The 25,160-nt window shown below is 40.8% G+C and overlaps 1 protein-coding gene across 11 annotated transcripts in view; it reads left to right on the top strand.

Annotated features, from left to right (window-relative positions):
* STARD9 (StAR related lipid transfer domain containing 9) overlaps nt 1–25,160 on the top strand; it is a 128,255-nt gene that overhangs the window by 65,249 nt on the left and 37,846 nt on the right. For 10 of the 11 annotated variants that reach the window (XR_004625699.1, XM_034661077.1, XM_034661078.1 and 7 more), the window contains 13 exons: nt 1,865–1,934; nt 3,352–3,424; nt 9,969–10,036; nt 11,220–11,317; nt 11,715–11,924; nt 12,107–12,204; nt 13,151–13,228; nt 13,657–13,728; nt 16,585–16,764; nt 20,191–20,242; nt 20,575–20,712; nt 21,387–21,469; nt 21,603–21,706. Coding sequence is in view for 10 of the 11 variants with exons in the window: in XM_034661077.1 (XP_034516968.1) it covers nt 1,865–1,934; nt 3,352–3,424; nt 9,969–10,036; nt 11,220–11,317; nt 11,715–11,924; nt 12,107–12,204; nt 13,151–13,228; nt 13,657–13,728; nt 16,585–16,764; nt 20,191–20,242; nt 20,575–20,712; nt 21,387–21,469; nt 21,603–21,706 (1,324 nt within the window). In the remaining variant the exon portion in view is untranslated. Of the gene's footprint in view, nt 1–1,864; nt 1,935–3,351; nt 3,425–9,968; nt 10,037–11,219; nt 11,318–11,714; nt 11,925–12,106; nt 12,205–13,150; nt 13,229–13,613; nt 13,729–16,584; nt 16,765–20,190; nt 20,243–20,574; nt 20,713–21,386; nt 21,470–21,602; nt 21,707–25,160 lie in introns of those variants that run through there. The other variant, XM_034661083.1, reaches the window with a different exon arrangement.

Below are 25,160 nucleotides of genomic sequence, written 5' to 3'. Positions count from 1 at the left end.
TTTTTATTATAGAGAATTTTGAACATACACAAAATTAGGCTAATATCATGAACCCCTGTGTACCCATTACCCAGTTAAGATAATCATTAAGCCTTGGCCATTTCTATCTGTATTCCTGTCCACTTCCCTTCATCCTGTGTTGTTTGAGGCAAATTACAGATGTCACATCAATTCATCTATAATATTTTAGGACATAGCCCTAAAAGATAAGCATGATTTTTAAAAAACATAGCCACAAAATTATTATAACATCTAAATAATAATAATTTTATTATTTTATTTTATTTTCAATTTTTATTTTTTATTTTATTTAAATTCATTTTATTAACATACAGTGTATCATTAGTTTCTGTTGTAGAATTTATTTTTAAATTTTATTTTATATCCAATATAGTTAATATACAGTCTTGTATTAGTTTTAGGTATATAATACAGTGATTCAACAATTCTGTACATTACTCAGTGCTAATCATGATAAGGAATTCTTAATGCCCATCACCTGTTTCATCCATTCCCCCACCTATGTCCCCTCCAATAACCATCAGTTTGTTCTCCAAATATTTGTCTATTTTTTTATTTCTTTTTTTTCTCTGTTCATTTGGTTCTTAAATTCCGTACATGAGTGAAATCATATGGTATTTGTCTTTCTCTGACTTATCTCACTTAGTGTTATAATCTCTAGTCCCATCCATGTTTTTGCGAATGGCAAGATTTCATTCTTATCTATGGCTGAGTAATATTCAATTGTATATCTATGCCACAGTTTCTTTATCTGTTCATCTATTGATGGACACTGGGCTGCTTCCATATTGTGGCTATTGTGGATAATGCTATAAGCATAGGGGTTCATATATCTTTTCAAATTAGAGTTTTTGTATTCTTTGGGTAAATAGTGGAATTACTGGACCATATGGTAGTTCTGTTTTTAATTTTTTAAGGAATCTCCATACCGTTTTCCACAGTGTCTGCACCAGTTTGCATTCCACCAGTAATGCACAAGGGCTCCCTTTTCACTACATTCTCACCAACATTTGTTGTTTCTTGTGTTTTTGATTTTAGCCATTCTGACAGGTGTGAGGTGATATCTCATTGTGGTTTTAACAGTAATTTCTTAATATAAAGAAATCCAGTCAGTGCTGAAATTGCGTTATTAATTTCTAGTGTAATTATATTTACTGATGAGCCACCAAAGTTAGTTTGTCCTTATATCTCTGATTCAGTTGTGAAGGCACTTTTTGATTTGGTCAATAATCACCCACAAAGACTGACTTTCATATCCTAAGCTCCTCTTCAGCTATCTGAAGCCTACCCATTCTTCAGTGACTAAATTCAAGTCTCACTTCCTCCATGGTGCTTGCCCTGGCCACTCCTCTGATTGCCTTAGCATTTATTATCTCTTCTACTCCTGTGGCATTTGGCCATATTATGTTGTATAGTATAACTTCTTATGATTGTAAACTGTGTTTGGGTAGGGACATATGTACTGTATGTTTTGCATGCCAAATGGAGTCTGCCATCTTGTGGGACACATAGCATCTGTTTACCTCAGCAATTTTGAGAGGGCCAAATGAGGTAACATAAGAACTTTTCTTTTACCCTATATAGCTGAATTGTTGTTAGCATAACCACTCTATGAATTCTGGACTACATTCTCTGTGAGGGCAGAGACCTGTGTTTCCAGAGCCTATCATAATGCTTCCCATAAAAATTTGTTGGTTTAATTTATTATCTTAAGGAATTTAGTCAAGTTCTCTCATTCTTGTCTATCAAATGATTAAAATAGGATAAAGTTAATGACCTACAGGAAGAAGTTAACTTTACCAAATATTTTATTTTCTTTTTTCCTCCCTCACAAATCTGATAGGTTTATCTCAACATGTAGTTACCAACTATAAGCAAGTAATTCAACTCTTGGAGGAGGGAATAGCAAACAGGTAACAGGTTTATTTGTTGCTGTCCTTCTTTCAGTCTCATTCTTCTTTCCTGTGTGCTCATCCCCCTTTGGAGTACTTCTCCCTGCAGCTTCCCCACATTCACAATCAGGAGGCCTTTCTCAGAACCATTTCTCAGTAATGTACCCAGGCTAAGGGGCAGTGGCTAAGATTTTGTGCATTTCTTACTAGTAGTAAAGCTGGAGTTTGTTCTGGATATAATAATATTAGGCAGTAAGCCCAGAGTTATCCTTTGCTTTGTCTTATAACATATAACTTTTTGACCGAAGAAAAGATTCACGCCTGCATTGTCCTCTCTGTAGGCTTCATAGAAATAAGATCCAATATCATTTAAAGTGTTTCAGAAAACCATTTTTCTTCTAGTTTTACATACTTGTAAAGACTCCCCCAAAAAGACTGTTTTGAATCTGCTATGAATAAGCACTGTAGACTTTCCTATAAGGTATTGTAAATTGTGATAACATTTCCTTATTGTTAGTTACTAGGAAATACCCAGACTGTTATTAGTATATGCCTGAAAGAATAGTCTTTTTTACCTGGAAAAAATGTTGGGAGTTAGTCTTCTTTTTACCCTATTAGTAGCAAGTCCACGTTAATTGACCATTAAGGAAGAACTTTAAATTTAACATTCTACTCCTTGGTTTTCATGGAACTATCCTGGAGGCACTTGCCTCTGGTCTTCAGGATACCCTGGGTTCCTTGATCTTTAAGTGTCAGGCTTCACCTTTTCTGTCCTTGAGTCATGAGACCTGCCTTTGGAGTTTGACTCTTATTCAATTCTCCAGTTCCTCTGAGAACAGAAGTCAATGACATGATCTTAAACTGAAATATGATTGACTTAGATTTAGAGGAAGGGATGACTCCTCTGACTTTAAAGATTAATATTGCAATAAATTTCTAAAGAAGGTTATGAATTTCACCTGGTTTAAGTATGATATTGACACAATTCAAAATCTCATTTCAAATCCCTTTCTGATACTGTAAGATTAATAATTACTGTTTAATCACATTTTACTTTCTCTGTCTTTGACGCTTCTCCAGTAAGCTCTCTACCTCCATTTATCCTACTTAAATGGGTCTGTTTTAGGGGTATTCTTCCAGGTTGATGACATTCTAGTATTCCCCTTTTCAACTCCGATTTTTGCTTCTGTTGCTTAAAAAATGTTCTAATGTGGTTTAATATGAAGCTACACTGCCTTTTATTCTCAGATATCAGTACCTAGAATGCTGCTTTTCCATCTTTGGACCACCCTCCTAACTAAACTGGACTAAATATGGATATTTTATGATTCTCACCTGTGAACCTTGGCACTAACATTTCTTGTGTTCCCCATGGATTCTTAAGGATCCACCATGCATAAACAATACTTATCCTAATTGTTTTCCTTTATGTACACAGAATCACAGCAGCTACTCATGTTCATGAGGCCAGCAGCAGATCCCATGCCATCTTTACTATCTACTATACACAGGTTGGTTACCCCTTTATTTGCTTAGATTTCTTCCTTCCTAGTCCCTTTTGACTGCTTTCTTGTGTTCTTCCTATTTCTTTTCCTTTTTCCTACCTTTTCATTTACAGGTCCTCTCCTATGACCTAGTGCCATAAGGAGGACCCACATACAATCTACTAAGCCCTACACCAGAAAGGGTAGAGGCAGTTTCATAAAAACTAATCAAAATATATTCAACTTATATTTTACTTTTAACATTTCAAAGTACTTTTATATCTCATATGATCAGTATAAGCATTAAAATAAGAAGGAAGATTGGCATGAAAATAAGCATTAAAATGAAAAAGTAGAAGATTTACTTCTATTAGGAGTGAGTAGGTCAACAAATATTATCCCCCAAAAGCAACTATATAAACCTGGAAAAAACTGTCAAAACAACCATTTCTCTGCTCTAAAAATAGACCAGAATCATATAATAGACCAAGACATTTATTCAAGAAAACTACTAAATTACAGGTAAGAATAGTGCAGATCTGTGTGTATTGCCTTGGGCTGTTCCCATCCTTCCCTGTCTCTGTCAGTGAGGTAGTTCAATCAGGGAATGGAAGGTGGTGAAAACCAGCAACTTTGTTGCTACCACTGCTAGAGGAGTTCACTTGGTTTGGACCATTGTCAGAATGGTTCTCTTGCTGGCAAACTAACAAGGAGATCAGTGGCTCCATTAGCCTGAGATTGTAGGTCTGGGTCAGGCAAGAAATGAACTGGCAGATTATCTGGGGATGGAAACTGATGCAGCCATAGTGGGCTTAATAAGGTCTTCACATATCCTGTATTGAGCAGGACTTAAATCTAAACCTGAACTTTTAATGCATTTCCCAGGCCACACATAGACCCATCAACAGAGAATAGAGACCTTACTGGCTCGAGGTGTTTGATTATAACTTTTGACCAGTCTTTGGTGAACACTCAGCTATGCAGACAGAGGGTGGCCTCCAAAAGGCCAAGCTTAGAATTAAAAACAACTAAAGGAAAAAACTGAAAAGAGACCTCTTTCGCTTCATATTGCTGGGGAGATTTTAGAGATTTTTTTAGCCCAGGCAAGTTACCAGAGAAACCAAACAACAACCACTACCACCCTCAAGATGGAAAATTCAGAATTCAGAGTTGTTGCAGTATGTTATCTAAAATGTCTAATATTCAACCAAAAATTATTAGACATGCAAAAGGAAATAAGAAAGTACAACCCATGATTGTGTGGGGCAGAAACGGTCAGTGGAAACTGATTCTAAGTGCTCCAGATGTTTGATTTAGCATACAAAGACTTCAAAGCAATTAATATAAATATGTTCAAGGAGCTGAAGGAAACCATGTTTAATGAATTAAAGGAAAGCGTGATGCCAGTGACTCTAGGAAATTTCAATAAAATCATAGAAATTCTTAAATAAAATGGGGGTCTTGGAATTGAAGTGTACAATAACTGAAACAAAAAAGTAGTGGGACTTGAGCAGATATGAGAATGGCAGAAGAACTAGCTAACTTGAGTAGAAATCATCCAATTTGGGGATGCCTGGGTGGCTCAGTTGGTTAAGCAGCTGCCTTTGGCTCAGGTCATGATCCCAGGGTCCTGGGATCAAGCCCCATGTCTGGCTCCCTGCCCAGTGGGGAGTCTGCTTCTCCTTCTGCCTGCTCTACCTGCCGCTCCCCCTGCTTGTGCACACTCTCTCTCTCTCTCTGACAAATAAAGTCTTTAAATAAATAAATCCTTCAATTTGAAGAAGATAGAATAAAAAGATTAAAGAAAAATGTACAGAGCCTCACAGACCTGTTGGACCATAGCAAATGTGTTAACATAAGTGTAATGAGGATCCCAGAAAGAGTAGAGAAAATAGCCATAAGAAAAATTTAAAAAATAGTGGCCAAAAAATTCCAAAAGTTGTTGAAAATCATTAGTTTACAGATACTAGTATTTTAAGAAGTCCAAGTAAAATAAACATAAAAAGATCCATACCATTATAGTCAAATTGTTGAAAGACAAAAAGAAAATCTTGACTACAGCTAGAGAAAACTGACTCAGGATATACAAGAGAGCAATTACATGATTATGGTTGACTTCTTATCAGAAACATTGGACCCCAGAAGACAGAGTGCTGAAAGGAAATAAAACTTGTCAACCCAGGGCGCCTTGGTGGCTCAGTCAGTTAAGTGTCTGCCTTTGGCTTAGGTCATGATCCCAGGGTCCTGGGATCGAGCCCCATGTTGGCTTCTTGCTCAGTGGGGATCCTGCTTCTCCCTCGCACTCTGCCTGCCACTCCCCCTGCTTGTGATCTCTCTTCTCTCTGTCAAATAAATCAGTAAATCAATCTTAAAAAAAAACCCAAAAAATGTCAACCAAGAATTCCATATGCAGCAAAACTAATTTTCCCAAATTAAGATGAAATAAGAACATTCCTAGATAAAAAAAAGAAAAAGAAAAAAAACCCAGAATTCATTGCTAGCAAGCCTACCTTACAAGAGAACCAAATGAAATCTTTCAGCCTGAGAGAAAGCAATATCAGTAACTTAAGTCTACAGGAAGGAATGAAAAATGCTGAGAATAGGAAATATGTGGGTTAATATAAAAAGCTACTTAAATATATTTTCTTAGTTTTTCTTCCAGTGTTATTAAAAAATAAGATTGTATAAAAGAATAATTATAATGCTGTATTATATATATCACATATATATACATTGTCATATGTAGGACACTAATAGCACAAAGAAGTGAAGAGGAAAGGAAGATACATTGCAGTAAAGTTCCTATATTTATAGGAATCAAGTTAGTATTATTTTGGAATTGATCATGTTGGGTTGTGATGCATATTGTAATCTGTAGAACAACCACTAAGAAAGTAGGTCAAAGTTATAATTCAAAAATTAGAAATTAAAATAGTACACTAAAAATAATTATTTAACACAGAAAAGGCAGTGAAGGAAGAACAGAGGTGCAAAAAATACATGAGACACATGGAAAATAAACAGAAAAAGAATAGATACAATTCTGAATACATCAATAATTACATTAAGTTGAATGGACAGATAAAAGCAAAACTCAACTGTATGCTGTTTCCAAGAAACAGACCTTTTATTCAAAGATACAAGTATGTTGAAAGTAAAAGGATAGAAAAAATATACACCATGTAGGGGCACCTGAGTGGCTCAGTTGGTTAAGCATCTGCCTTTGGCTCAGGTCATGATCCCAGAGGCCTGGGATCAAGCCCCACATCGTGCTCTCTGTTCAGTGGGGAGCCTGCTGCTCTCTCTCCCTCTGTCTACTGCTCTGACTACTTGTGCTTGTTCTATCTTTCTCTTTCAAATAAATAAATAAAATATTTAAAATATATATATATACACCGTGTAAATAGCAACCATCAGAGTTACAGTATTATGTTAGTGTCAGGCAAAAAAATAAATTTTAAGACAATTATGTACTGTAGACAAAAAGGGACATTTCATAATGATAAAGGGTCTGTACATCAAAAAGATGTAACAATTATAAATGTACGTGCTCCCAACAGTAGAGGTCCAAAATGTAAGACAGACAGCAACAGAATTGAAAGGAGAAATAATTCAGTTACAATAGTTGGAGATTTCAGTACTTTGCTTTCAGTAATTGGTAGAACAACTAGGCAGAAATCAGCAAGAATATAGAAGATTTATAGAATATAGAACATTATCAACCAATGTGATCTGACATTGAATGAACACTTAACATCCACAGAATACATTTTCAAGTGCACATAGACCATTCTCCAGGATAAACCGTATACTGCAAAAAGCTGAAGTATACAATTATAAGGTAAATAAGTTATGGGGATGTGAAGTGCAACCTGATGACTAGAGTTAACAATGCTATATTGTATATTTGAAAGTTGCTAAGAGAGCAGATCTTAAAAGTTCTCATCACAAGGACAAAAAAATTGTAATTGTGTAAAGTGATGGATGTTAACTTATTGTGGTAGTCCTTTTGCAATATATACATATATCAAATCATTAAGTTATACAGCTTAAACATAAAATGTCATGTGTCAATTATATTTCAATAAAACTGGAAAAAAATAAATGATGGTACATTCAAATTTAAAGTTATCTACCTTAAAAAGATACATCAGTTAATCACATTATGTAGGACTTTAGTTGGATTCTGATTCAGAGAAACTTAAAAAATTGAGTAGGAAATTTGAACAGTGACTAGATATTTGATATGCTAAGGAATTGTTGATAATATTCTAGGTATACTAATGGTATTATGATTGTGTTTTTGAGGATCTTTATCCTTCGGAGATGCATATTGTAATATTTACAGATGAAAGTTGAGGGATGAATTGGCTTTAAAATAATGTGGATTAGGTGAAATAAGTGCAGGTAAAAGCAAAGTGAGACTGGCCGTAAGTTGATCATTGTTGAAAATAGGTGACAGGTACCTGGGGATTCATTATACTATTTTTTCTAGTGTCATACATGGTTGGAATTTCCCCTAATACAGTTATTTTTAAGGCAAAAATAAAAGGCTAATCAAGATAGTGTGACGTTAATGTTAAGATAGACAAATAGATCCATGGAATAGAAAGGAGTCCAAAATAAACCCATATATATATAGGCAACTGATTTTTCACAAACTTGCAAAGGCAATTCAGTGCAGAATGTGTAATCTTTTCAACAAATGCTGGTAGGACAAGTGGATATCCATATGTTAAAACAAAAATAAGCCCCCTCCCCCAAATAAAACAACTTCGATCCATACCTTGTACTTATCTAAAAATTAACTCCACTAGATCATAGACATAAATGTAAAGCCTGAAAGTATTAAACTTGAAGATAACTTGGAAGAACCTTTGATATTGGATTAGGCAAAGGTTTTTTTTTTTTTTTTTAAAGATTTTATTTATTTATTTGACGGAGACGGCCAGTGAGAGAGGGAACACAAGCAGGGGGAGTGGGAAAGGAAGAAGCAGGCTCCTAGCGGAGGAGCCTGATGTGGGGCTCAATCCCAGAACGCTGGGATCATGCCCTGAGCCAAAGGCAGACGCTTAACGACTGCGCCACCCAGGCGCCCTGGATTAGGCAGAGGTTTTTTTGATCTGGCACTAAAAACACAAATTGAACAAAAGAACAAATTGAAGTCTGCCGTTGGTCAAAATTTAAAACTTTTCTTTGAAAGACATTATTAAGAGAATAAAAGAAAAGCCACAGGTATTTGTAAAACATAGCTGATAAAGGACTTGTATTCATGATATATCTAGAACAATCTCAGTAGTAAGAAAGCAACTCCAAACAGTGGGCAAACATTTTAAACCAACACTTAACTAAAGAAATTATACAGATGGCAACTAAGTGCTTAAAAAGTTGCAAAAATCATTAATCATTAAGGGAGTGCAAGTTAAAATCAAATGAGATACCACTATCTGCTTTTTAAAATAGCTAAAATTCAAAAAAGTGATTATACTAAATCGTGGCCTGATATGTAGGAGCTGGAGTTCTCATCCACTATATTACCAGTTGGAATGTAAAGTGATACAACTTTGGAAAAGAATTTAACAGTTTAAACATATCTACCATATGATCCAAAACCATACCTACCTATTTTTCCCAAGAGAAAAGAAATGGTATGTCCATACAAAGACTTGTACTCAAATATTCATAGCAGCTTTATTTGTAATTGCTCAAAGCTGGAAACAACCCAAATGTCCATGAAGAGGTGAATGGATAAATAAACCTGGTGTATTCATACAGTGGAGTACAATTCAGCAATAAAAAGGAGTGAACTTTTCATACATGCCTCAACATGGATGAATCTTGAAATAATTATGTACAGTGAAAGAAGCCAGACTTTGTATGATTCCATTTGTATGAAATATTCTGAGAAGACAAATTTTATATAGAAAATTGATGAGTGGTTGCCTGGGCATAGGGATGGGAATGGAGATTGATTGCAAACCGACTTGGAATTTAGGGGGTTATTAGAAATGTTTTAAAACTGGATTTTGGTGATGGATGCAGGACATTAAAATAAAACAGCAAAACCCCACACTTAATTTTTTTTTTTCTTAAAGAGGAAAAATAGTTTTGCTCTTGAGGGCTGGATACCCTGAATAGAGAATGTAGGTAGAGTGCTTGCCCTGGTAAGCCAACATGCTGTGGCTCTGGTTAAGGAGAGACAAACCCCGTCAGGGGCCCCACACCTGCTGTGGATCTCTACCGATGAGAGTCAGCCCCCAGGAGGGGAGTTGAGCATTTGCCTGCTAAATTGTACTAAAATTTCTGGAATGTCTGAAAATTTTGCTCAGAGGACTTTGTGGGGATTTACTGTGTGGAAGTCCTGCCCACATTTTTAATGAAGTAAGGACCCAGGGCTTACTGATTGAATTATCAAATTTTGACAGCTCATCTGGTCCAGAGCACATTCAAATACAGATGTCTTGAGTGATTTGGCTAAAAATCCAAAATATCACCTTGTTTAGGAGGGCATCTATGGGGGGAAAACCACTCTGTTCCAAATGACAAGCTTTAAATGTGTTTTCTCCCTTAGGCAATACTGGAGAACAGCCTCCCCTCTGAAATTGCTAGCAAGATCAACCTTGTGGACCTAGCAGGCAGGTAATTAGGATTTCAAAGCCGAGGAGAATTAATCCCTTGACAATGACCTTGTTCTTGCCCGTTTTACAGGGAATAAACTTGTTCCATTCTTTTTCACATTTCGATCATCCTGAGAAAATTACAAAGGAAACAAATTTTTGAATGCTATGTTAAGAAATTATAGTTTTCCAGGGGCTAAAAAAAAAATCTGTGTCAAGGGTTCTAAATCTTAGTTGCCTATAAAAATCACCTGGGCCTTTAAAAAATTCTCGGTGCCTTCGTTTCACCTCTGATCAAATAAATTGCATTATTAGTGAGGTCAGAGGCAGTGCAGACATCAGTAATTTTTGAAGCTGCCCAGGTGATAGCAGTGTATAGCCAAGATCAAAAAACACTGTTCTAAGTGGAAGTAATTGAGTTAACGCACTTTTTCCCTCTGTCTTAATATTGATTGTATGCAGCCCTATGTGTTACTGGGGCGGGGGGGGGGGGGGGAGGGAAGGAAAGAAAGCTTTTAAAAATACTGTGGCATTGAGGAGAAGATAAGACCTTCTAAGTATTAGAAGAAAGCATGAATTGTAGTCACATGTATATCCAGAAAGAAGAAGGTCTTGGGCATAATGTCATAAAAAAGTATGAGATGAGATAAAGCAAATTTTCTTATTTTAAAACTGCTAAATTATTAATATGGTACATCATTCCCTTAAAAATGAAGTGTTGTCTCTGTCAGCTGCAACTCTGGCATTTTGGGAGGAAAAAATGAAGTACTGTCTGGAAGAAACTATCAGGCACCTGGAAGTATGACTTTCTAATATTTTCCATTGACTTAAAAAAAGGAATTTAAGACAGTTGACAGATAATGACACAGATACCATAAAGCCATTAATAGATGAAATTAAAACAAAGATTGGGCATATTGATGCTAATATCATTATTGTAAATGAGCATTACAGTTAGCTGAAAGTGCTCTGGCAGCCAAAATAAAGAAAATATAATGAATTATTTGATTTCTATTGCCTGAGAAGTGGAGGAATGCCAGTTCATTACAAGATGGTAATACTTTTTCTGGTAGTGAATTCTAAAAAGAATTTATCATGTGGGCTTTTTATGTAATATACAACATAATGGATAGTGTCTTTCAACAGCATTATAAGGACAGTGTCTTCTTCTTTGCTTTTATTTTTGTTTTCATTGATTGTTTTAGTGAAAGAGCAGATCCCAGTTACTGTAAGGACCGCATTACTGAAGGAGCCAATATCAACAAGTCTCTTGTGACTCTGGGAATTGTCATCTCCACCTTAGGTATTTTGCTGATAGACTGGATCATCAGAGTGGGAGGGAGACTTTGGAAAATAACTCATATATTTTCATTTTATGAAAATGGGTAGACATCTACAAGGTTTATTTTATAAAGTTACCTTCTGACTGAGGACATAAAAACCATGTGTCTGCAGTTGAGAACATTGTGTGGTCATCATCCTAACCTCATTTCAAGAAGAAGGGAGACTGAAAAATCATGTGGCTCAGATAGTGTGTGTCCTGAGTCCAAAGTTTAGTTCAGGATTCAAACTTGTAGCATGCTATCATGCAGAGAGGGATTACAAAGTGTGATACTAAATTTGTGTTCTCCAACCATTGTTTTAATGCATATGTTTCACAATTCCTTTCTTCCACTTTTATTATTTTGTTGTCTTTAAAGCCCAGAATTCTCAAGCATTCAGCAGCTGCCAGAGCCTCAGCAGTGCAGCCAGTGATGGTGGTGACAGTGGGATCCCTAGCTCTCCTTCTGGGACCAGCAGTGGAGCAGGGCCCTCCCGGAAGCAGTCTTACATCCCATACCGGGACTCCGTATTGACCTGGCTGCTGAAGGACAGTCTTGGAGGCAACTCCAAGACTATCATGGTTGCTAGTGAGTGGAATGCTGGAGCTGGTTCTGTGTTGGGACTAGTACTCTGCCTCAAAGAAAGGGTGATGACCACCCATTTCATTAAGGGTCTTATAATACAGCATGGACAATAGCAGTAAGGCAAGTGGTTATAGGCTGGGTTAGAAGGGCTTGGTGTGATTTTAAACTTTCTCCTTCCACCTCAGCTGTGTCTCCTGCACACACTTGCTACAGTGAGACCATGAGCACACTGAGATATGCATCCAATGCCAAACACATCATCAACAAGCCACGGGTAAATGAGGTGAGAACTTCATTTGAAGTCTTGGTCTGGTGGTGTTTACACTAAGTTCCTTTATTCTCTCATTTCTTTCTCTTCACCCTCACCCCAACTTGCCTGACTTTGCCAAATGAAGACAGAGTAGAATTCTTTCTTTCAGTGTCATACCCTTCTCTCATATCTACTGGCTTCATTCAGTTGCCTTTTTGAATAATTTATTTTAGATATTTCTCTGAGACCCTTCCTTTTAAGATCTCTGGTGTACCACTGCCACCCTAAGGGAGATCATTTAAAAGTTTGTGTTCTCTGCTTTTATTTTGAGTTCATGTTGATGTATGCTTGTATTTTATTTCGTTTCTGTGCAAACTGCAGTGACTTCTCTGTTTCGGGCTAAAAAGGGCGCATATTAAGGAATTTGTTTTGAAAAGTTGAGTAATGATGAGAAATTTTTTAAAAAATTCCTTATATGCTTTGCAATTTCAGTGAAAAGTTTCAGAGCAGGATCACAAACTGGTAGCCAGGCCTATATAGCCCATCTGTGGACTGTTTTAAAAAGCAATATAATTAGGTAGGTACTAAGTTTAGTCACATTACAGGAAGAAGAGTATCTGTTACGTACACATGTGCTGGCACTTGTGTTACTATCAACCTCCTGCTCAAGGGCAACGATTCTCATACTTGAGTGTATATCAGAATCACCTCCTAGAGGGTTGGTTAAACCACAGCTGGGCCCCAGCCCTGAAGAGTTTCTGATTTGGTAGGTGGTGGGTGGGTGGGAGAGCAGAATTTGCATTTCTATCAAGTTCTTAGGTGGAGTTGATGTGGTTCTAGGACCATGTTTTGAGAAGACTGCCTCAGAAGTTACTCCAAAGGAGTAAACCACTTTTTCCAAACTAGTCCTGTGTAGCATCTTAGAGCTGGTTTGTTGCCTGATATCAGTCTTTGTGAAACCAAGTTCTTTGTTTTTCAGGATGCAAATATAAAACTGATCAGAGAACTCAGGGAAGAGATTGGAAGACTGAAAGCCATGCTGCTGAGCTTTGAACTGGTATTCAGGCAATCAGAACTTTTCTGTTCCCCAAAGCCTGCTTTTCTTCTGCATAGAATCCGAACCCTGCTGAATTCCGTGTTTTCAATTAAGGGACGCTTGTGGAACAGAGGCAGGAGCAAAGACAGGACATGGATGACTGATTACCTGAGTAGTTTCAGATGGAGTGGGCATCCTCACTATATCATCTTTGTTGTCCAAAGGGCATTTGCCTAAATGGCCCTTATTCTGTATGCAGGTGGATTCAGGGAATGGGGCCCTCCAGAAAAGTTTCTTTGAATTTTCCATCTTTGTACCAATGTGAACCCTAATACTTAAACTTCTGATTTGTTTCTGATTTTATGATAAAGTCTTTTCTTTATTTGCCCTTCTCTCCCTTCATAAGAGTAAGGATGAGACCCACAAAGCACCTCTCTGTCTTTGTGCAGACAAACTACAGTCCATTGAATGAGGAAAAGGATGAGAATCTGAAGGAGCTGATTCTCCAGAATGAATTGAAGGTGGGTGTACTGGTTGGACTCAGTTATGCTTTACATCACCTTGGTAGTAGGTCTCATCTCCCTCCATTATTCCTGAGTCATGGCTGCTCCCTTGTGAGGACAGAGAGGTTCTATCTAGTTTAGAGAGTTTTTGTCTTCACTGAGGTTTGAGTGGGGAAAGAGTTTGCTTTAGGGGCTGATAACTGGCTTTCTTTGCTTTGTTCTCTTAGGGGTTCATGATAACTCCCTCTGGATAGGTACAGTAGCCTAGAAAAAAAAATTGTTTTCCAGTCAGTTAATCAACTGACTGACATGTATTCATTGCATACTAAATAGGTATTCAGCATGTTGCTTCAAGAGATAGAAAGAAGTTCCTTCCCACAGGTGGCTTGCAGTCTAATTGGAAACATATTTAGAGAATGGTTAACTGTAATGAACTAGATAAGTTATATGAAAAGAGCTTAGGGAAGGAAGAAATCATTATGGCTTGGAATTTTCAGTGCCGACATCACAGTGCTGGGGCTGGAGGCTAGAGAACTTGAACTAGACCTTGAGAGATCGGTAGAGTGTGTTAGATAGGAAGAAAGGGATGAGGATGGGATAATCTCAGCAAGGCCATGGAACTGAAAGAATGAACTGGTGTGGGAGGCCATGTGTAAGCACACAGTGTGAGGAAGACCGAGCTAACTAGAATACGTGGTCATGGCAGAGAGGTAAGTTTAGGGCAAGTTTAGGAGGTTTGAACTTGACATTCACAATATTAATCTTGGCTTCTTGAGCCAGGTTGGTGAAATAATAAAGGTGTATATTGGAAAATTAATATGACAGTTGTGTGGAGGATGAATCGAAGGGAGGGAAGATTGGAAGCAGAAAGATCAACTAGGAAAGAGACTAATTTTGTGACCCCATGAGGGTAAGGACAAGACACCTGGGGAGATTAGATTAAATGGTGATTCCTGGAGACACAAGGAAGAAATGGCAGGTGTTATTTGGTGACAGGTTAGATTTAGATACCACAACCCAAATGTCCCAATTCCTAGTGTTCTGTTGCATCATCATTATACATTATAAAGTATCCTGGTTATGTCAATATTTTGTTACCCATGCTAAACTTTAGGACTACATCACACATCCAGGCATTTCTTAATAATTCTATGCTTAAATATACATTCTGATCTTCAGTTCGGAAAATATCACTTCTGTATACATAAAAGATAAAGTACAGAGTCAAAATCATTTCAAGCTCATTAGCAGTTTTACACTATACATTCTGGCAGACCTTGACTTGAATCTGCCACTTGCTGGACTTTGACCTTAGGCAGTAAAGGGGTAGGTGATGAAAGCCAGCCAGAAGGGGAGGTGTGTTCAGTGGTACCTCCAGGTAGCTGAGCCAGGAAGGCTCAACTGTAAGTCAGAGTGCCCTGCTGCTCACCTATGCCAGGTCCTAACCCAACCCAGCCTTTCCTGGTGCCCTGTAGTCTCACTCTTGGCAAATTTCAACTCAATGATTATAATGTTAGAAATAACATTTCTACAGTATGTAAAACACTTGTATCTAAACTTGGCATACTTTGTTTTTTCTCAAGTATCCCTTTTATGAGAGAAGTACTTAGTGAATCCAGGTCCCTTTCCTGCTTTCTCAGTTCTTCCATTCCCAGGATAACTTTCCTGCCTGGGCATCCATTTCCACCAAAAGAAGAAAAAAGTACCTTACGTTCAACATTGTTCATTCACATTCCCCAGGTGGGCTTAGCTTAAGGTCTCTAACTTGCTGTATTTTATATATATGTGTGTGTGTGTGTGTGTGTGTGTGTGTGTGTGTGTGTGTGTGTGTGTATAAATTTTTTTAAGAGAAATTGGGAGGGAGAGAGAGAGAGAGAATCTTAAGCAGGCTCCACGCCCAATGCAGAGCCCGACATGGAACTCAGTCTCACAAGCCTGAGATCATGACCTGAGCAAAAATTAAAAGTCAGATGCTTAACCCACTGAGCCACATAGACGGCCCCTACATATTTTTTAAACTCTGTTCCTGATACATAGTAAGCCCTCAGTATTTTATTGTTATTATTACATGGTCTTTCAGACCAGTTCGTTCGTTCGTTCATTTGTTCCTTCCTTCCTTCCTTCCTTCTAGAAATTGTAAATAGAACTTTTATTGGAATACGGTGTACATGCAGAAACATAAAATATACAAAATACACAAAATACAACATAGAGCTCATTGGATTTTCCAAAGGTTGCACACAGCCATATATCCACCACCCAGATCAAGAAATACAATATTATTGATACTGCCCAAGATCCCTCATGGCCCATTCCAGTCAGTACCCCTCCAAAGGTAACAAGTATTAAAACAGCTGTCAGACCAGTTTCTTATAGTCTTCGTTCTATCTGAGGATATTCCTCTTGGTGCTTTGTGCATCTTTGAGCCCTGTACAAGCTTATATTAGGATTTGAGGTTCTGCACCTTGGGAAAGAAGTGTTGGGTCATAAAAGGATTCCCAGTATGGATCACATAGAAGAGGGATAGGGAAAGGGGAATTATAAACATAGACATATGACTAACATCTCAGTTAATTAAAAAAATAACATTTATGGCATTTTTTTGAGTTATAGAAACAATAGCACTTGTTGCAGAAAACTTTAAAAATAACATTTACTGAGGGAGTTTCTATTTATAAAAGTTAACACTTGCTTATTGAAAAGATGTTAGAAAACAGCTCACAGAGGATGTGGAAGGGCCTCTGTGGATCTTTGAATAGTAACAGTGCGGAAAGTGAGGAAGGAATGCCATGAGAAATCAGGCCAGGATGACTTCAGACCTTAAGTCTCCTCTACCTGCGGGGTGTCTAAAACCGCCTCCTCCATTCTTTGCAGATAGACCAGCTGACTAAAGACTGGACCCAGAAGTGGAATGAGTGGAAGGCCCTTGTGGAACATTACAGAGTGGACATCAACAGGAGGAGGGCTGGGGTAGTCATTGACTCCAGCCTGCCACATCTAATGGCCTTGGAAGACGACGTACTCAGCACAGGTGTCGTGCTCTATCACCTCAAGGTGTGTAGGCTGGTGCATTCCCTCTTTCCCTGAGCTACTGGCCCCAGGGGTTGAAGAGGGAGAAGTCAAGGGCGGCAGCCATGCTTCTGTGAATTAAGCCAGTTGCCATAGAGCTGCCTTCAGGTTTGCCCTCAGGAAACTGGGCTAGCCAATCAATTGTGATTCATTTGCTTTTGTATAATTAGAGCAGAAGACTGGAAATCAGAACAATTACTTGTTTTTCTGTGGCTGCTACTGTTGCTCTTAGATAACTTACTTTCATTCTCTGTGATTTAATCTCCTCATTTTAAAGTAAGAAAGATGCTGCTTTATACTCCTTTTCTGGCTTCCTGAAGCAGGCATGGAAGTGAAATCCTAACCTCAAAATCCCATGGGCACTCCTGAGCTCCGCACGTCCAGGCTGCTTACAAACCTCTTTCAGAGGCTAAAGGGGGAATCAAGATCTGAAACAGTTTCCTTCTAATACCTCCTCACTCCTCAACTCTCAAGTCAACAAAAAGTGCACCTCCTGCTTCTCCGTTACTAGGTTTACTGGGGAAAGAAGAGAGGAGAATGAAAGTAGATGTAGAAAGCTTAAAGAAAGCATGAGGGAGAGCCCAAAGAGCTGGTGGGCCAGCAGGGTGGGGCAGGGCGCAACACGCAGCCGTCTAGAACGACGGAATGAAGCTCCTGCCTTCCAAGAAAGACCTGGATCACCTGGTTCTTTGTCACATGGAGGCAAGTCCTCATTTCTAAATGAAGCATTTTGAGAGTTAGTTCCCAGTGGTAGGTAAGTCATATCCTGTCCTCATCAAAAATGTTTGTCTTCCTGTAGAAGGACAGTCCCTGTGGCTGGCAGAGCATACTTTACGTGGCCAGAATCACTATGCTCACTGAAAATCCAGTCTTCATTCTCCTAATTGTCCCCAGCTGCCATTTGAAATGAACAGAGTTTATGGGGGATGCATAATACTGCTCTTATCCCTGGAGAAATCAGGTAGTGCATCTGGTAGTGAGATGTTAGGGAAGCTCATTTTAGGCTAAGCCCTCAGGGAAGTTGTCAGAGACTGAGCCTCTCAAAAAGTTAAAGTAGCTTATTCTCAACACAGTGAGTGTGTAAATTAGCTCAGTGAAAATGCCTCAGGCAGAAGTGGTTGTTACCTAAATAACAGATCTAAATACCAAAGGCTATCAATTGTTTTATTAGTCAGAACCACAGGGAGAGGTTGGGGGTCAGGAAGAGACCAGGTGGATTAAAATGCTTAATATTTGAGTAGAACTGATCTGCTGTATTGGTTGGATGTGGAGTGAGCAGATGAAGCTAGAATTCAAGTGATAGAGCTCAGGGAGGCATCAGAGGGCTAAAGGACAGGAATGAGATGGAATCTGAGACAAAAGATGAGTGTAGGCCTCATCTGAATGTGGAAGTCCTGGTTTTCATTGCGGAGTCTGTGTGCACTGAGGGTGGTGCCCCCTCCTTGATGCGTTTCCAGTGAACCCGAGGGGTGAGGGTTCAGTCTAGTTCTAATCCTGGCATTTCTGCATTTTATGTACCCATTTTCTCCCTTTTTGTTTGTTTAGATCCTGGTTTGGGTAATAGTTTAGCAGTAATTGCTCAAAATTCTCTGTGTGTTTGTTTGCCTTGCTGTCTTGGTTTAGACCCGGAACTAATCCCACACAATGCCCAGGAAGCTCTTTTCCCTTTGGTCACCTTGGGAAGTACCTTGGGTGGGAAGAGGACAGAGGGAAGGGTGGGTGGAGTACAGGTTACTGGTATCCTGGACTTCATTCTCATAATTGCCTTGTGCCGTTAACTCTCCCTGCATAAATAAGCAGAGGGGGCAGCAAGTGCAGGCACCAGCTAAGTCCATGTTAAATGAGATGCTGTTGTGTTTTGTGGTGGTTTCTGCCCTGTAGATGTAGGAGTTGTGATAGGCTGTGGCCTTATCTTTTTGTAAGGAATGCATTTCATCATTAGGGCTGACCATGAACTGGCAGGAGGGGTCTTGACTCCTTCTTCTCAATTTTGTTTGGTGGTGTTTATAGAGGCCAGCCTCCATTTGTCTGTGTGGTGCTCAGTGGCTGAGCAGAAAAGGCTGGGCTCTGGCTGTCTGTGTATGCAAGCCCAGTAAGGTCAGAGTCTCATTCATTGCTTCTAGGAGCCTGCCTTTTCACCAGCTATTTTGGGGGGACTTCAGGGACTGCCCCCTTCTGACTGCTAACGGCGAAGTCTAATGGGGAACTCTCAGATCACTTCAAAAGCATCAGCTACCAGGGAGGAGGTGGTGCAGTGAAGATGGACAAGCATGGGCTCAGGCCCAGAGAGACCGCAATTCTAGCCATGGCTCTCCAATTTAGTATATGGGTTCCCTGGGCAACTTTCCCCATCAGCTTCAGATTCTTCATATATGAAAAGGGGATAATAACTATTTTAGGTTGTTTAAGGATTAAATAAGAGATGTCTGTAAAGCACTCAGCACAATGCCTGGGACATAGTGATTGGTTATTCAATACGTGATAAACACATATCTAAACTCAGCATCTCTGTTGTCATTTGCTGCTTTCCCCAAACAGAAGTATGTGTTCTTAAAAGAATTGCTATAATCCAAGGGCTAAAGGCCCTGTCTTCTACTAACCCAGTGATTCGTTTATGCTAACTCCAGTTTCCCTTCCTCTCGTATACTCTTTGGCAGTCCTTTTAGATTCTAGATATGCTTTCCTCCTATTTGTGCTTTACCCTTCTTAGAATCTGGTATCTGTCGAACTTCATCTGTCGACCAAGAAGGTAAAAAATCTTGTTATTCCATACATCTTCATAGAACATGCGTCCCTTTGAGACTAAATGGACCAAATTTGGACCACACCAACCTTAGTCCCTGGAGGAAAATTCTTTTTTTTTTTTTTTAAAGCTTTTATTTATTTATTCGACAGAGATAGAGACAGCCAGCGAGAGAGGGAACACAAGCAGGGGGAGTGGGAGAGGGAAGAAGCAGGCTCATAGCAGAGGAGCCTGATGTGGGGCTCGATTCCATAACGCCGGGATCACGCCCTGAGCCGAAGGCAGACGCTTTAACCGCTGTGCCACCCAGGCGCCCCCCCGGAGGAAAATTCTGACTGTGTGCCCACTTCCTCAGACTAAAGAATCTCTCACCAACAGTCATGGCTGTTCTCTAGCATCAGGCTGTGGGACAGAAAGGAGTTTACCAGTACTTGTTGACTTTGCAAAGAGCTGGTGCTGCTTTCTTATATTTTTGCCCCTGCCTTCTAAGGGGCTTGCTGGTTTGCAGTGAGTGGGCAGAGCAGTCAGAACAGCCTGGACCAAAGTTGAGAAGTGGTGTGGAAAATGCCGGGTTGGGCGTGGGAAGACAGTGATAACACTCCAACTGCTTTGGGGGCAGGCTCTGTCCCTTTTTATTCTTGTTAAAAGGGCTTTGTTTTTTCCTTTAGGAGGGGACAACAAAAATAGGAAGGATTGACTCAGACCAGGAACAGGACATTGGTAAGTGATAGAACATTTGGGTCTGACACTGTGACAGGTACTCATGCCTGACCTGACCAGTATTTTTAGAGGAAACTGATGATGCTCTGAGAGGAAGGAATCTTTGAAGATCAAGGGGCCATTCCTCTTTTGCTGCTACGTTGAGGCTGTGGGTCAGGGATATGTTGGAAGGAGACCCACACGGTGGGAGGATCCAGGTCTGGGTGGTTTCAGGTGGTGGCTCTTCCTCTCTTGTCATAATGTAAGATCTTCCAGATGTAGAGTCTGATCTCATAGAAAGAATGTTTTCCTGGGTTGTCTGCCCACCCCGTTGACCCCCATTTCTTGTATAGTCCTGCAGGGGCAGTGGATTGAGAGAGACCACTGTACTATCACCAGTGCCTGTGGGGTAGTCATTCTGCGGCCTGCCCAGGGGGCCCGCTGCACAGTCAATGGCCGGGAGGTCACTGCCTCCTGTCGTCTGACTCAAGGTAAGACTGCTTATAGCTCTATTTATGCCAGGTTGAGGGATGGACTCCCTCCATCCTCATGGGCCAAACCCAGAGAGCTCAGTGAAGCAGGCTTTAAAGATGGGACACCCTACCTCTGCACTCAGAGATGTGAAGATTTCCTAATACCATCCTCTTCCCATAAACAAGGAAGCCTCAAGTCCAGGGTTCCAGGGTGGAGAATGACTCTCTGAAATTTGTACCTGTGTCCTTGGGAAAGTCTCTAAACCTCAGCTTTCTCATCTATAAAACAGCGGTAAGAGGATTGTTGTGAGGATTCAATGAGCTAGTTCATGTGATATTCTTCACAGGCTTCTTGGCACCCAGTAAATACTCATTATCATCATTACTGTTAGTACTGTAGTTAATCTATTCAAATTCTGTGCATCCTTTGAGGCTGAGCTTAGATTCCCCCTTCCATGAAGTATTCCCTCACTATTCCACTGGGAACTCATTTTACTTTCCTTGGAGTAGCAGAACTCCTCCTATTCATTTCGTTAAATTCAGTACTTACACTGTGCGATATCCAGTGAATCTTACTCACCTAAGTTATCAGATTGTTGAGGGCAGGATTTTGTCTTCCAGAAGAGTACCCTGTACATAATACATACTCAGAACATGAGCTGTTGATTAATTCTCACCTGTCTCTGTCACAGGAGCAGTCATAACCCTGGGGAAGGCACAGAAGTTCCGATTCAACCACCCAGCAGAGGCCGCTGTCCTGCGGCAGAGAAGGCAGGTGAGTGTGCTGTATTTTCAAGGTGGCTGCCAGCCTCCCTGCTTCTTTTTGAGGGACAGGTTTGAGCTTTGTCTTGTTCTCTTGGAGTGAGGGTGGTGACAGCAGCTGCACTGCTTTTCTTCCTTGTTTCCAGGTCGGTGAGGCTGTGGGTGGCAGTGGCTCTTTGGAATGGTTGGACTTGGATGGAGATGTCACTGCCTCCCGGTTGGGTCTTTGCCCTTTGCTTTGGAAGAAAAGGTGAGAAACATGTACTCCTTCCTCTGTGGAACCTACTGTTCTTACTTCTTAGTCTCTTACAACATGGAGCTGGATGGGGGAGGTGAGTATAGTAGCCAAGCTCTGAGTGAGGCCTGTGCAAGTGATTGAGGGATCCCGAGCTGGCTGCTTAGCTCGGTGTTGGCAAGGAAGTGGTCTCAGCCCTCATTCATTTCCTCTTCAGTATTGTAACTTTCTTCATCACTCAAAGGAGTATATTATTTGATATTTCCTGTGGCCACTTTCTTCTGTCAAAATTTGAATGTGACGTGTTCATATGTATCTTTGAGACTGCTTCTGAACTTACCTGCCTGTGTCCCCCTTTAAATTCTGGACTGCCTGTGTGTGAGCTCGTAGGGTGTGTCAACTTCCAGGACTATGGCTTCCTCCAAGTTTTTAAAGAGAGTGTGGGACTGAGAATCTTTTTTTCTCAATACCTAGGGTCCAGAACTACATATAAGAGGGTCAGAAACTCCCGGAACAATATGCAAGTATCTTGGGGTTCTACTCTCTTATACCCACTTCGCCTGCCTTGTGACCATGGAAGCATGGCATCAGAGTTTTCTATGTGATTGGTGGCAACTACTATTCTTCTTCATAGTCATTCTTGATTCATTTCTACATAGAATGCCCTTCCCAGATCTACATGTCTCATAAGTCTGATACTGGGAACAGTGATATCTTTCCCATAAGTCAAAGTACCCTCTGACTTGGGGATGTTCTATAGAGAATGTCAGTAGGAGACTCAGTGTCCTGAGACCACTGGTGTTAGGAGGCTGCCCAGCACCATGAGCATGGGGATCTGGGAGGGTTCTGATGGCCCTTTCCCCTGGTTCCTTCAAAAGGGATCTAGCTGCTCTTTTCTCAGGCCAGGAGCATTTGGTGGCAGCTGACGACAATCTTGGGTCTGACGTTGGTGGTGAGGGATATTGGATGTAGGAGCAGAAGTCCTGTGATGCAGAGGCCATGAACAGCAGGCAAGTCCTCACATGCGGGCTGCTAAGGACTGAAGGATGGGGCAGAGTCTAAGGCAGGATGGCCCCAGTGTTGCATGATGAGGACTCTGTGGGTGACAGGGAAGGTGGGAGAGGTGACACAACTGGAGTGTATCAAATCGAAGGTGGATTAAAGAGCAGCTGGAGCTTTTGTTTTGTCAGAGTGCAGTCATGAAAGAAGGCCTTGTCTTAGGTCAGTTTCTGCTGGGAAGAGGCATTGGAGCTCTGTCTTTCCCAGAGTTCAGAGGTGTACAGAGAACAGCCCTGCAACTTAATGAGCTGTGATATTGAAAAGTCATGTTGGAGTTGGATAAAGCTGCATCACATCCTGAATTTCTGAAGTAAAAGCTGTGTGGCTTTAGGCAAGTTACTGAGTCTCTGAGTCTGTTGGCGCACCCTAAGGAAGGGTACCACTATCTGTCTCCAAGAGATCTGTGTGATAAGGATTGAAAGAGCAAGTATACATGGAATGCTTTGCCGGCTACCTGATGCTGCCAGCCCCACTGCTGGAGGCCCTTGTATGGAGCTGCCCACATACACAGCCTCTCTTTCATTTTTGTGCCTCCTACCTTGTCCCAGCTGACCCATCCACCCTAGAGAACATGGGTCTTCTCCTGGCTTTTTAAGGTCTTCTCAGCTCTCTAGCCCGCGGTCACTGACATGACCTTTTAGCAACACCAAGAATGCACCCTTTCATTCGGAGAGGACAGAGAAGGATTGGAGAATCAAGGCCTCTCCCACTCGCTGCCTCCACTCTTTAGCACCAGCTCCAGGAGCCTGTGGGCTGGGCTGGTCCTACGCAGCTCCCGGAGCTAGCATCTGCGTGCCAGCCACTGGTGGAAGTGGGATGGAGTGGGGCTCAAGCCTGTGATTGGGCAGAGGGACCGGGGAGAGAACCCATGAGAGAGGAGAAAACTGCACATTGTCAGCTGGGCTCCCAGACTAGGTTTGTGGCTGTGTCTCCATGAGAATCTCATCTGTTCTGGTGAGGTTGGCTCTGAAGCCTTTTCTTGTCCTAGAGCTTTCTTCCCTCATTTTTCTCTCTGGAGGAGGACTCGTAGGGAGCCTGCAAAGTTGGAGCTAACTCCAGAGCCAGAGGAGATTGGCCAGCCTGCCTCTTTTTTCCCTTTGCAGCAGTGATCTAGACCAGAGAGGAGTTAGTCCTTGAAAACCTTGCATTTTCCCCTTTGGAATTTTGGGTGCTTAGCCTTAAGTGCTTAGAGCCTGGGAGACCCTATTGCCGCTGCCACTGCTGCCTTAGTGAGTACACACTGCTGCATTCTGCTGCAGAAGCTTTCAGGCCTCAAAGCGGCTGGGAGGGCTGGGAGAGAGGGTGGGGGAGGGCGTGATGGAGTGCTGGCATGCAGGGGACCAGGCAGCACCGGGGAGATGCTGGAGCCACCCAAGATGAAGGGCAGTCATCTGACAGAGGTCTTTGGCTAGCAAGTAACTGAAGACTTGCCAGTAGTAATCTACCCAGATACGTAACATAAGGTTGGTATTTTTTTTTCCCCATCTGCTTTCTGGGAACTTGACTGATGTGCGTAGCAGAGGAGCCATTTTTCAGTCTGTTGGCATGTGGCATCTTAGGTGAATGTGCTGTGTCTCTAATGATCATCCCAGACATCTTCCCCTTGCAGGTCTTGTTGGTGCTGTGAAGGAAGCTGAGTTGGGTCCACAGAAGCTGCCTGGCTAGCGGCTAGAGGAAGGGTAGAGGAGGTTCTCTACTTTGGAGAAACAAATTGTGAATCTCAGGATTGGGAGACAGGGAGAGAAGGAAGTTGTGACTATTTTGTGGGAATTAAGAATAAAGATGCCCTTCCTGCTCTTTGCATCTGATGGTCTGGACTTTAGCTGGGTTTGTGTAAGACCCTCTGATGGTCATGTTTGTAATTCAGCCATGTCTGTGGTCAGACAAAATTTGGAGCAGTAATGCAGGCATGATACATACAAATACATGTATAAAATGTTTCCCATTAATGGCCTTTTCTATCTGCTTGGTGTAAACTGGTTTTCTATTCTAACTGCTGTCTCTAGTCTTTTGCCTCACACGTGGCAAAGGGTGCTTTTCCACTTTTCTGTACATTCCAGTGTGCGTATGTGACCTTTTGCCCATAGTAGTCAGCGCCGTTTTTCCCCAGAGCATACTCAGATATCTTGGCCTGTCCAAGTCCTCGACCCATTGTAGATTAAGTCACCTTATAGCCTCCTTCCCAGGGAAGAGATTGCTATTGTGTCACCTCCTACCCACAACCCCCCCTTCATCCTTCACTCTCCTCTAAAGGCTGAATTAAGAAATCACAATTTCTTCTAAGACAGAGGCAGGAAACTTTCTGTAAAGGTATTTAGTATTTTAGGATTTGTGGGCCATACAGTCTCTGCTGCAGCTACTCAAGCAGCCTAGATAATACATAAGCGAACGAGTATTCCAGTAACACTTC

This window comes from Ailuropoda melanoleuca, chromosome 5 (genome assembly GCF_002007445.2).
Source record: "Ailuropoda melanoleuca isolate Jingjing chromosome 5, ASM200744v2, whole genome shotgun sequence".
NCBI classification, from domain to species: Eukaryota; Metazoa; Chordata; class Mammalia; order Carnivora; family Ursidae; genus Ailuropoda; species Ailuropoda melanoleuca.
Note: the sequence above shows the minus strand (reverse complement) of the source record. Positions and strands in the feature narration are given on the sequence as shown.